General features: G+C 40.5%; 1 protein-coding gene across 11 annotated transcripts in view; it reads left to right on the top strand.

Moving 5' to 3' along the window:
- The first annotated feature begins 7,561 nt into the window (after positions 1-7,561).
- Positions 7,562-13,296, top strand: part of neo1a (neogenin 1a) — a 157,065-nt gene continuing 151,330 nt past the window's right edge. For 6 of the 11 annotated variants that reach the window (XM_085406250.1, XM_085406221.1, XM_085406230.1 and 3 more), the window contains exon 1: positions 7,563-8,186. In XM_085406250.1, the coding sequence (XP_085262376.1) occupies positions 8,096-8,186 (91 nt within the window). In that variant the 5' untranslated portion in view covers positions 7,563-8,095. Of the gene's footprint in view, positions 8,187-13,296 lie in introns of all 11 variants that reach the window. The other 5 variants (XM_085406209.1, XM_085406286.1, XM_085406214.1 and 2 more) reach the window with 2 other exon arrangements.

The following is a 13,296-nucleotide window of genomic DNA, read 5'->3' on the forward strand; positions in this document are numbered from 1 at the left end:
AATAGAATTTCTGACTGGCATAGATCCTAGATTATCTGGTCACTGTGAGCGCAGCCATGATTGCCTGCCTGCTCTGTATTCGTCCTCTTTATAACTGCTGACGTCAATCAAGCTACCGCTTTCAGCGATATTTCAGCTGCACACTGAGAGGTAATTAGAACAATGATTACCAGCATCCAGCAAAAGAGTGAAGACAGAGAAAGAAAGTGCTGACATGTGTGGGGTGAGCTGTGCCAGGCTCTGAAAATGTGCCCAGGCAAGCACATGTATGATGAGGCTTTCTGAGTGCACACCGGCTGCCTCTTGCGCTGTGCAGTAGCAGGTGGGTATAGTCTACATGAGGCCTTCTGCCATCTGTAGCCCCAGGTTTGGGCCAGGTACACAGCAGATATTTGCATCTGTGGGCAACTAGCTTGCACACATATATATACAAATATAGCCCTGTGCATGTAAATCAAATGTGAACGATTGGGAGAAATATCAATGAAATGCCATCTATTGGGGGGGGGGGGGGGGGGGTAAATTTGAATTTTACACACCCACTTACACAGCAGTGCTCAGACACACATTAAGCGACCACAGCTTCAACCACTAAGTTGACTGCAAGTGTCCTATTTAATTAATAGTCAACTAAACTTGAAGCTTACACTGCAACTGCTCTTTTGCAGTCAGCGGTCAGCGGATGAGGTGACACATCATTAAGAGTGTAAATAATCCTCAGGATGCCCCAGATGCCACGCTAAAGACTTTTGGATCTGGATCATGTTGAAGACATCTGGCTGGCTCTCCGATGAGATGAGCCTCGTGCCCCTTAATCTGCTTCTAAATAAGATTAGGATCATGCTGGGATCAAATCCTAGCATTGATAATCCACACGAATCATTTGAACAGATAGCTGATTAGGGTATTATTTTAGGAGTGGTAATTTAACCAGGGAGATTTTTTTAAGATTAGATAAAATGGCATTAAAAAAACGTCACTCGATCTAGAAAAAAATCATTGATTGAGTGTGTGTGTTCCAATACAAGTTGTATGGATCACTTCTTCACTTAATGACGCCCGAATATGTGTCACTGTGCATATGGCTGCTACTTTAAATGACTTCCAAACATTTAGAAGGGTTTAAAATATTACACTTAACAGCTGCTTCAAGTGCAAGTTAATCCACCATCCCCTCCGTGCAGTAATCTAATGGCCATTTCCCCGAATGCATGGTTGCCATTATTTGATTTATGAAGAGAATATCCCTTTAATGTTGGAGATATGAGATTTGGTATGGCCTTGTTCTTAAATCTAGAAAAATTATGTTCCCAGAATAAGGAGCAACAAGCTGTCTGTGTGTGTGTGTATTTTATAATTGGTCTGTGGATGTGAACTGAATTTAACAGCTGTGTCTGCTGCTGAATATACTGCTTCATTATAAAGAACACAGCACACTGTAAAAAAGCTCTGGAGGGGTTTCTCGCAGTACAAATAAATTTTGGGATACCTAAAATTCCTGCAGAGGAAAAACATGTTTTAAAGGTGCCATGATCTGAATATCACATATGTATGCAGCTTATGCTGAACAGTAAGTGAAATCTGTGCCGTCCTGTAAACTTCCTAACAACAAAAAGATCCCCTGATACAAAAATGCAATTATTCTTATTCTGTATGAAACAGCTGTTTTTTATGTGTTTGCTTTGTTTCAGTGCAGGGACAAACGGGACCCGTAAAGCTACGTTAATATGCAGCCGTGATGAGACCTTATGTAAATCTCGTCTTAAATTGATCTCAGCGTGCCGTACTTGCTTTTCAGTTCACATGTATGTTTTGTGGAGGGGCTGCTGCTCATGGAGATGCAGGCACATCAAACCAAAACAGGGCTGTAAAACTCTGGGGCTGCGCTATTTAAGCACAAGGCCACCAGACACTGAGGGTTTGTTAATTATTTACTTTTTGGTCAGTCAAAAATCAATCAGTCGACTCAATTTAAACAGGGTCCACAACATTTGTTTGATAAATTATAATGTTAAGTCTGAGTGATGTAAAGGCAAATTTGCATTGCAATGTTGCTGATAAGATTTCATTGCCTCTCTGAGCTAGTTTGATGATCTTTTTAAGTATACCAACAAACTAAAGCTCTTTGACATCATTATGAACTTAATTCTTATCTGTTACACCCCAAAAACAGGGGCATTGCTAGCATTTTAGTTAGTTTAGTTTAGTTTTCTGTGGAGTGTGTCTAAGAGGACCAAGTGAAAATCAGTGAGTCCACAGTAAGTCATAATATTGGATCAGAAATAAAGGTTGGAAAACACTTGGGACAAATATTTCAGGCTCATGTGCAAACCTGCCTTCATATAGATGGTATTACCTAAAAGGTGGGACTGCACAAGATCTCCTTTCTGCATTAAAAACTGTTTAGAAAAGCAAAACTCATAATCCTAGTTAAGTAACAGTATGAAAAGTTTAGCAACATATATACTCAGTATTCAGTAGTAAAAATGGCTTTTTCGTCATGAGTGCAAAAGTACACTACTGTGCAAAAGTCTTGAGCCAACACTGGTTGTTTTCAAGGAGTCAGACTTTCTTGTAATGTTAAGGCCTTGAACCACTTTGAGGCTTTTGTTGAACATTGGCTGTCTTTTTTTTTTAAATTTACTTTCAGTCCAGTCAATGTACCTGACCATATTTTTTTAATTTCACAAAATTAGGTTTTTATTTGTTTTCTCACTTTCTTACAAAAACATATAATTTGTTCCAATTCCTTTAGCTTAAGTTACAAAAATGAAAAGAATAACACAGTTTGACGGGCATAAATAGTATTTTTGGACCAACAAGGTGATTCACTAAGAGCTAAAAACTTGCTGTAGATTACACTACCATGACATACTGTGAGCCCTCAAAAAAAGTTGGACAAATGGAGGGCAAAGGAAGAAATGACAACTTAAAAAAAAACTAATTAAGACAAACAGTATCTAAAAGTCATGTCCTTAAAAAATAGAAAAAATCCAGTAAAGACCTGACACAGAACCTGAGAGATGCTTATGGTCCTTCAGCTGACCTGTCAATTTATCAGATATGTTCTCAGTATAAGTGTGGCTATTAATAAGGAAGAAAAACAAGGAGATGATGGAAATATGAACACAAAAAAATCCCATCAGTTTTTGCTCTGGCATGTAGTACCGTCCACAAAGTGTCATCTTCTAATCATCTTAATTTTTCAGTGAGCAAATGATCCCAAACACACTGCCAATACAGCAAAAGCATGCATGGGTAGAAAAACACACAATGTAACACTATCAGTCATGGATTGGCCTCCCCAGACCCCAGATCATTAAAGCAGTTTGGGATCATCTTGACAGAAAACAGAACAAAAGGCAGAAACATCGAAAGAAGAGCTTTGAATGTCCTTCAAGAAGCCTGGAGAAATATTCCTGAAGACTATTTAAAGAAATGACATGAAAGCTGAGTAAGAGATTTGAGACTGTATTGGACAATAAAGGTGGTCATACCAAATATTGACTTTCAAGCTTGCTGGAATTGTAAGAGCTTTGTTTTTGATTTATATACCATATCTCCAGTTATGTTTCTACACATTTCAACTAATAAACTATTTCGAATTTTCCTAGCAAATATTTAAAAAATGAAGGAAGACTAAAGAATTCTGCACAGCACTGTCCATCCATCCATCCATCCATCCACTTTCTTCTACTTATCTGGGGCCAGGTAACAATGGCACCAGCCTAAGAAGAGAAACCCAGACCTCTTTCTCCTCAACCAGTTCGTCCACATCTGGGGGAACACCAAGGCATTTCAAAGGCACAATACTATGCATTATATTATTAGGTTATAATTAACAATTCATTAATGGGTATTGTGTAAATAACACAACATGTAATAATATAGCATAATATATTTCTATAGCTTTAAAAATCAGCAAAATAATAATGAATCTCTTCAGTTTCCTCAGCCTATGTAGAGAGAGGGCTGTATGTTCTTGATTTCATGTGTTCAGATTTGTGTGATGTGGGTGAAAGGAATTGAGCTACACCAGATGTGAAGTCCTTGAAGGCAGCTAAATAGATATAAAACTCCAGTGGGATATTTGGTTTAAATACATCCAATTATTTATTTAGCTTGTACGAGAATGAAAGGGGATGAAACAATGAAAGAGAATGAAAGAATGAAAAACAGTGGTATAAAGAAAATGACATTAGCCCAAAAGGTGAGCCCTGGGGCGCACCATGCCAGAAAAAAGGTGTCATTAATTGAAAGTGAAAACGTTATATATGACAGTTAAAATGAGATGTTCAGGGAAACGACACCAAACAAAAAGAAGCTCTCGCGCTCTCGTGCCCAGAGGGAGAAATGCTCATGATTAATATGTCATGGATTACTCATACCAGTGGGGGGAGCTGTTCCATGTGTCTGAGTGAAAGACTGTCTGGATGATACAGCAGTGTTGGGATGCCATCGGTTTCCAAAGAGGGCACCCTTCCTTTTTTGTTCCTCCCTAAAGCATAGTCACAAGCTGAAGGAGAATACAGCACTTGTTTTTGATTTCATAATTCTGCTCCATTTACTGCAAACAAGCAGTCACTTTTTATGCAGAGAAGAGCCTTCCTCAAAAAGGAAAGCGGTGTAAATGTCAGACTTTTCACCTTGATATAATACTCTTTTAATTCCCCATCTTTTTTTTAAAGCAAGGACGTGCACTTTCCCCGCTTCCTTGTCCTCTAACGATGCATACAGTCACAGAGTTTATTTTAAGCAACTTGATTTAGGGCTTTAATCCTATCTTCTGATTCCCGGCCACAAAGTGACATCATCTGTCCGTATCAGGTTACAGATGTTGGGCTCTGAGAGTGCTTGGATTTTAGCAGACGTTATTCCAAACAGGAAAAAATGTTACAGAGACAGCTTCAATAGGCATGGATATAACACTGCTACTTGCTCTCTGCAACCTGAAAGTACAGGATTAAGAAAGAGGTAAAAATATCAAAATATCACCTATGATTTGGAAAATGTATGGCTAACAAATCCACAACTGATGTGAATTATAATTAGGGTGTTCTTCTTCTCACTGTCGCCAAAGTGCTTGCTCATGGGAGGTCATATGACTGTTTTGATTTGATTGTAGGGTCTACCTTACAATATTAAGCGGACTGCTGTTGTGATTTGACGCTTTATAAATAATTGAATTGATTGAATAGATTAATCTACCCCCCCCCCCCCACACACACACACACACATGAAAACTCTATAAAACTCTCTCTCTCCCTTTAGTCATATATATGTATATGCCTAAAGCTGTTTAATGGGCTAAAATGTGATTTTAACCTGTAAAGTTTAGTGAGTTGAGGATTGTTTAATTATTCTCTTTGCTTGTCACATACTACTACTCAATATACACTCATTACCAGTTTGATTAACTTTAGTGAGTGTATATATCTGCAGCTTCCGGTGGCCATCCTTATTGTATGGAAATTAGCCTAGCCACCTCTGCTAAACAACAACAACAACAACAAAAAACTGTTATTCTGAAGTCTTCCATATCTGTCCTTGCAGTTTTGTTGAACAGTATATTGAGGATTTGAAAATGAGGCGTAAGTATGGCCAACAGAGATGGGCAGTAACGCGTTATTTGTAACGCGTTACTGTAATCCGATTTTTTTCAAGTAACGAGTAAAGTAAGGGATTACTATTGCAAAAACGGTAATTAGATTACCTTTACTTTCCCGTAGGAACGCTGCGTTACTGCGTTACTAAAACCGTGAATCTTTTGCGAGAATGTCTCACGACAGTGACGTAAGCGAGTGCGCCGTTGGTGACAACAGCTGTGTGCAGATCAACAATGGATCACATATCGAGTGCAGCGTTTAAAGTGTGGAAGTACTGACCTTACTTTGAGTTTGATTCCATAAAAAGTGACAAAAACATTAGTGTCCGCTGTGCGTGGGAAGAAAACTTCTTTTTACAGCGAAAAAAACCCTAAACTTCCAAGGAAGCACCGAGTAGCTACGACGTAATGGGAAACTCACAGAGCTGCCATATCCTTCCACTGACCGCAGCACACCTGCACCAGGGTAAACCTCCGCCTACCCAACTCCTGCTTTACAGGTGAAAATAGAGCAACAGGACCGCTGAGTCTTTGACTTTATTTATTTTCTGCTGTGTTTTACTTGCATCTATTTGAAAGACTGAGTGTAAACACACAAAATATTTTATTTTATGTGGTGGAATGTGCAGAAAATAGGTTTAAATGTTAAACTAATTTCTTCCAGTCAGAGAATGTTGCATATAATTAAATTTTTGCTTGATGCATAAAGTTAAAAGATTAAAACTAATAAAACAAGTTAAAAAGAGACTTTTCCATTTGATTACATTTTGTATGATGGATTATGCAGAAAAAGTAGAATTGGGCTGAAAGATCTATCGCTTTATCACCTCTTCAGGTTGTAAATCGTGTTTTTAAAAAGTAACTAAGTAACTAAGTAATTAATTACTTTTGAAAATAAGTAATCAGTAAAGTAACGGGATTACTTTTTGGGGGAGGTAATCAGTAATTAGTTACTGATTACTTTTTTCAAGTAACTTGACCAACACTGATGGCCAAACTATTTAAAATGCTTTTCGGTTTGCCTTTTTATTTATATTTCATGAAGTTATTGGCTTTTCAAGTTTTTTCCAAGATGGCGCCTGTCTAATGGGAGTCTGTTGCTAATTAGCCACCAGTGCAAACCTCATAGATAAAAATAGGATGTTGTGAGGGGCACAGATTAATGAGCTGCGAGTCTCATGTATTATATCTTTATGTGATAGTGGGTCGTGATATTTAACAGCTTGTGTGTGGTGCTAATTAGTGAGACAGAGTAACACAACTGAATATTGATGTGAAGTATATCACTAAAATCTTAAGGAGATGAAGACTTCATTGATGATGTGAATTTGCTCAATATTTTTGGCAGATATTAGAGGAGGGTGGATCGATCCAGATATCGGTAGTACTAGTGCGGACTGATACTTTGCTTCTATTCTGGAAGTTCAGTATGTATCCCACTGAATTTCGTGAAATGCCTACATTTGAAAAATATATACTTCCAACATTAAAAACATCATGATCCTCTGTGTTGACTGTCAGGTCTATTTTATTTATTGCCTATAAAACATTTAAACAACAGAAGTTGTGCTTTTAGGAACAGAAACCTTAACACTCCTGGTCTCCAAAAGTTTTAAAATGCATGAAAAACGGAAAGGTGTGTTAACTAGTCAGTGTGGAAAGTAAAAACACAGTGATTTAATGGTATTTAAAATGTGTTCAGCATTAATTATATTTGCAAATCGATGATGATTTGTGTCATAAATCATGGCACACTGCTCTCCTTCTAACTTTATAGATTAAAAGTATCAGTAAGGGTCAATACTGGCGCTGCGTTTACTTGGTATGGCACACCACTAGCGGAAATGAGGTGCTGTCGCTGCTTTGCACTCCCACTCCATATTTTAGCTTTCGCCTGAGCGCAAAGAAGCGGCCCATGATCCAAACCTCTGTGAGACTCCACGCCCTGTTTTCCGGGGAGCCCGTGGAGATCCAGCCCTACAACACGCTGCTCCTCTTACGTCCCGTCCGCGATCAGTGAGCTGGCCGCGGCAGAGATTTCTCCTTCGGCTTGGATCTTATCGTTTACTCCAACGGAGCTCTTTCTAGTCTTTTGCGCGCTCGGCAAATGTCGGGAGCGGTATAGTGGACGCGTCTGTGCCGAGTCGTGCGCAAATCTTTCTGAGACTGCGCCTCCGTGGCAATGGATTGATTTCAGTGGTTTTTTCCCTTCCCCAACCTCTGCCTCGATCAAGTTGAGAAAACAGTGTGTAACCTGCGGCTCTCTCCTTCCAGCTACATGTTTCATCCGGCCAGTTTTAAAAGTAGCCTACCTGGCTCCGGATGTTCCTGCACATTTTAGGACGTTGAACTTTTTTTTCCTTCTTCTCTTTGTGCATTCACAGGAGGTGGACGGGGATTTTAAGGATTTATATATATTTATTTATTTAAAAAACAAAAACAGCTTCTCCGGGGTTCTTAAAGCCTGCAAAGATTTATTCGTGAAAAGTGATGGCCGAGCGGGGAGCTCTGTCGCTCCTCTCTCTCCTCTGTCTCACCTTTCTCTACACGGAGACCACCGCTGCAAAGCATGTTGACAAAGGTAAATGCCCGCAACCCACTAATAGTTGTGCTGTGTGTCTGCTTCTTCGTGCCTCGGTTGGAGGAACTTGCCTGGGTTGTCTTAGAGGAGTTGGAATGGAAAAACGCACGGAATGTCTCGGGAAGGGGGGAAATCAGACAGGGGGTTAGGTAGCTAATTCTGCGGCGTTCGGGTCAGACACACTTCCATATTTAGATAACTTTAAAAGTCGGCTACTTTCCACTACAGGCACACTGTTTAATCCGAGACCAGCCCCTCTTCCGAGCAGCAAAAGCAACACGCTTTCACACTCCGTCCTTTTGTCTGCGTGGAGGCTGTTGAGGCAGAACTGCTGATAGGTTTCTCCGGTTGTCTTTCAAGCCATTGCCAGACATGCGGTGTAGTTGTGTTCATGAGCGTGTCTCTGAATTATGTGCAATAAACCTGCAAAGGCCAAGCAACAGATTCTGCTTGGTGTGTTGGAGTCTATCCATCAATCTGTGTGAGACAAGGTGTGTGTGTGTGTGTGGTCATGGAATTTCCGGGGGGGGGGGGCGCACACTTACACTATGCAAAGGGTCATTAGTGTTCACTGTCAGGTAATAAGCTGGCATCATCAGTCCAGCAGACATCTCATTACTGGGCGTCAATACATGTTTTGCTGATGGATAAACAGACCCGATTCATTTGCTTCTGTTAATTGTTTTGAAGTGCGGCCACTGCACTGCAGTGTGTGCGTGTCGGTAATATATGTTCTTTCAACTAGTAGTATTGTCTCACACACACAATTTCACCGATACTGGGCGTGATTTCTTGTTCTTAGAATAATGAGAGTGAGTGTGTGTGTAAGGGGGTGGGGGGTTCAGAAAAACCCAGCACACAGTCTGTTATTGGCACTTGGAGCCAGCGGTGCCTGAGATAAATTGGAGAGTCATGAGGAAAAATGTTTTTCCAGCAGTCATTGGAGTGCACAGCTCCAGCCCTTATCGCATACCCCATCGTGACAAAGTCATATCTTTATCATTTAAGATGGCAGACCTTATCAAACACAGCAGCATGAGGTCTGGACCAAAAGAAAATGTGGCAGTAACTGACTCTTGTGCAACATGGCCCAATTTTCTCCGTTAATTCTCAGGATATGCAAATAAAAATACTTTTGTGTGTCAAAACAGAAGGTCCGTGCACCTTGTTTTTTTCTTTTTTTTGAAAGCACGCTGTGTGGTTTGTCACTTAAAAAGAATGAATGTGCAAAGAAAGAGAGAAGAGACGGGCCTCTGCTAGCTGTTGGGCTCTCTTGCGTGTGGAGCCTGATGAAAGACCCTTTCCTGCATGAAAAGAGCTCTGCAGTAGTGGAAGGGGAGATAGAGAGGGGAAAAAAGCCCCTCCTTGGCTTTGCTGGAGATCAGTACAAAAGAGAAATGGGGGTAGGGTGAAACAGGCCGACTGTCTGGAAAGTAATAAAACCAGGAGATTAAGGGGTCCAGGGAGTTCCTTTGGGAGCTTTGATTGATTCCAGAGAATTGGACTGGGACCCACACGCAGGGAGAGTTTCAAATTACTAATTGTGGGGTCCCCTTCTCCGAAAATATCTGTTTATCCAAAACACATTTCTTTGAGGTCCTGAATGTGGCCACAACTTTTATCTTTATCAAGGATGGCGGAGTTGTGGTCTTAACTTAAAAAAAAAAAAAGAGTTTTGAGTCTGTCTCGTTGGGTTTCGGGACTCGCTGTGTAACGTTGGAAAAACCTGTAAAGGTTCAGACAAACTGCTGCTATTGTTAGCCCTTTCTCCTCTGAAGCTCTTATGATGGAACTTTGAAAATGTCTCAAGAAGTTTTAAGGGATTTTTTTGGTAAACAAGTCCCAGTTAGAGGAGATCCATTTAGGCTCTTCTTTATCTCGGGGTTATCTCTGTAATCCTGCTGGGAGGGAGCTGAGTGCTGATTGTCTCCCACAGGACAAGGCAAATAACTTGCTGAAATGTGTAAACATTTGGCAACCCTCTGCGCTCGCATTGCTCTCTCCAGGGTTTTATCCTCACATACCATCTTACCTGCAACGCTGCTCAAGCCTTCTAAACAACCTTTCTTTTCTTTTGCGCGTTTAAGTTCTTCTCTCTGGACTCTGCTGCTAAGAACATAATTTACCACCTTTGTTTTGTTGTTTGGGAACGCCCTGGTGGTCCTAAATGACATTTTAGGGAGTGGGGGGGAGAGAAGGAAGGCTTAAAGGTGGATCATCATCCATGAATTTTCAAGAATAATTCAAGCATGACCCTCCGTCTGCTCTTTAATCTGTTCACAAAATGTGCAAAAATGTCCTCTTTTATCCATTTACACAAACTTCACCTCAAAAATGGACTGAGTCTTTTCCACAGGTCCACATGCTATTGTGATGATTTGAGAGGGGCCATGATGCAGAGTCATCTGCTGTCTCTGCTGCATAGAGTGTGCTGTTTACTGATCATTTATTTATGGGCTCCAATAGCTCATACTAAGTCCTAATGACCTCCATCCGCAGAGATACGGATAATTGCACATTTGGCCAAGTATTTGATTCATCTGCTTCACTAATGAAACCACCCCATTAGGCTATGCTACTGATCTGCAATTGCCACTGATGTGAGGGCTCAGTTTGTTGCTGCTCTTATGGCATAGTTGAAAACATCAGGCAGGTTGTGCCTTATTCCTTTTGTTCAAGGTTTGCAGGGGCAATAAAACAAAAAGCTGTTAATGAAATGATTTTTGCTAAGAACGGCGACAGCAGTTTATCACATGTAATTGGCAGCGTGAACGGGTGGATCAATATTCTCTGAATGCATGGCTTAACAGCTGCTGTTGCTTCTTTTAGGTAGTTGGGCTAAGTGTAATCACCCCCTTTCAGCTGTCCGGAGGCCGATTTATGATCCAGTGTTGGTATTTGTTTGCGTTTCTTTGCTCCTTTGCAGAGAGAAGCATTACGTGAAAAGTTTTGGAAGGGTTAGGGAGGCAGAATTTCACGCAGCCCTCTGAGCTAACAGTGCCCGCTCATAAGCGATGGGTGTGTTTAAATCAAATGCCGATTGGTTGAATGGGTTGAAGCTGGAGAGGACAATCTAAATTTTAAACACCCAACCCGGCTACCACAGAAGTCCTCATTTCTCTCTCTAGAGAGAAACTACAAGGATCAGTCAAAGCTGAAATACCAACAAAAGTAGTCGTCGTTTCTAGCAAACCGTATAAATGATGGGTGTAGTCACTGTAATGTCACCATAGCTAGTGAAGTACCATCATAACACATCTATAACAGGATTTTCTCCGTTGAAAATGTGGTGTTTCGTGAAACAAAAGAGCCCTCATTGACTAACGCCTTATAAATCACAAATATTACTTAAATATTACAAATATTATAAAATTATTATTTACAAGACAAACTTGATGCCCTTTTCATGAACCTGTGTACTGAGGTCACAAAGCAAGTGGATGTTTTCCAAATAAACTTCTGTACGAACACAAGCTGTCGCCCCCTGCTGGCCTTCGAAATTAATGCAGGTCAAATATACACACTTTACTTTTCAGGTCACGAACCTGCAACAATCTTTTATACTGTCTATACTCTATAGTTGTTCCACAGGCAGGCATACACATGCTCAAGCCTTCTGTGGCTAACCAATAGTTATTGTCTTTTATATCATCACATACGGTTCCCAAGTTTGTTAATTAGCTCATAAATTGCTCATATTTAAACACTGCCTACAGCGTAGACCGAAGTTACAAGATTGAGAATCAGAAGAATGTAGAATAAGTAGAGCATCCTTATCACATTTGATCCAGTTTCTTGCCATATAAAACTCGGTGTCAGTTGTGAGTTTGAAAGATTTCTCCATCAGACTAAGACTCTATTAAATTTGAAAATTTCCCCCTCCTTGTTAATTGTTCATAAGAGCTGTTGCTCTGGCATTGTTGGTCTCCGTTTGGGGCATAGACTAGACTGACTTGCTGGTTGCTGTGTTGCTGAAGCAGAGCTGCTTTGAGCGAAGCGAATCCAAACTTGCATCATGGTCTAAAACCCCGAGCAGATCATAGGCAAGCATATAGCTGTAGCTGCCCCCCTGCTAAGATGAAATGCTGCTTGTGTTGATGTGTTGCAGAGAAACACTAGTTTCTCCTACTCCTAGACATTCAGTGGCCTGTATCAGGGTTCTGAGTTTTCCTCTATACTACGTTACATGTAGTGTATGTAGTTTCTTGTTTTTTGAGTTTAGTAGGCAGATAAAAATGAGGTTTTACCTTGAGGAGTGCAGAAATAAACATTAGCATTTTGGGGGGGAAGTGATGTGTAGCAATGTTGAAGGTATTAAAAGCCAATTTTTCTATCAATATGAGGCATAGCAGCTGTCGTTCAAGTTAACTTTATTCGTCATGCTGTTTGAATGTTAAAGAGACCCATGTTCATAGAAGCTGGTTGAATGATGATGTTAATGCTGTCACTGTACTCTAGAGTCGTTTCATATATAAAGGGCTTAAAATGAAGATTTTCCTTTTCTTTATAAAGTCTCTGGTGCTGTCTTCAACCATCATGTTTCTCAGTTCTTTGAAAGCCAGTCTATTGTGTATTACGATTGGTCAGTTCACAGAAAGGCGCTCACATCAAGTGCGTCCTTCTTAGAGCTGAACTTCTCAGCTCAAGAGATGCTCCTGCTGTGCCTAAAAATATGTCAGACGGTGCACCTTTCCACTTCGACTACCGTCTGCCGTCTTTGTGTCTGCTCACCCTTTCATGTCAAAACAAAGAAAGCTGGGGGAAAAAAATGCTTGGACTTTAAAGAGGCTGACGAGTGTCTAGAGACCATAAAGCTGTCCATACTGCCCTGTGTGAAGACTCTTTTGAGACTTGGTAACCTGAGGGACATTACATCAACAGCATTTATATCCTTTACTGGAGACTTCCTGGAAACATATTTGCCTCACTCATTTTCATGCTTCCTTTTACGTCTATTTTAAAAATAGAACAGAATGCAAAATTTCTACTTCACTGTGCTGCAGCCAGGCTCTCCAGGCTTCCCCGTTCCTCTGTGATTGAGTGATGCTCCGGCTTAATGACCTTTGGGAGAGTGGAGGGTTTTTGTTTTTTTTTTCATTTTCCTCAGGCT

The sequence above is a fragment of the Rhamphochromis longiceps genome, linkage group LG1 (genome assembly GCF_057381845.1).
Source record: "Rhamphochromis longiceps isolate RC_006_pf linkage group LG1, R_longiceps_female_GT1.1, whole genome shotgun sequence".
Taxonomy (NCBI): Eukaryota; Metazoa; Chordata; class Actinopteri; order Cichliformes; family Cichlidae; genus Rhamphochromis; species Rhamphochromis longiceps.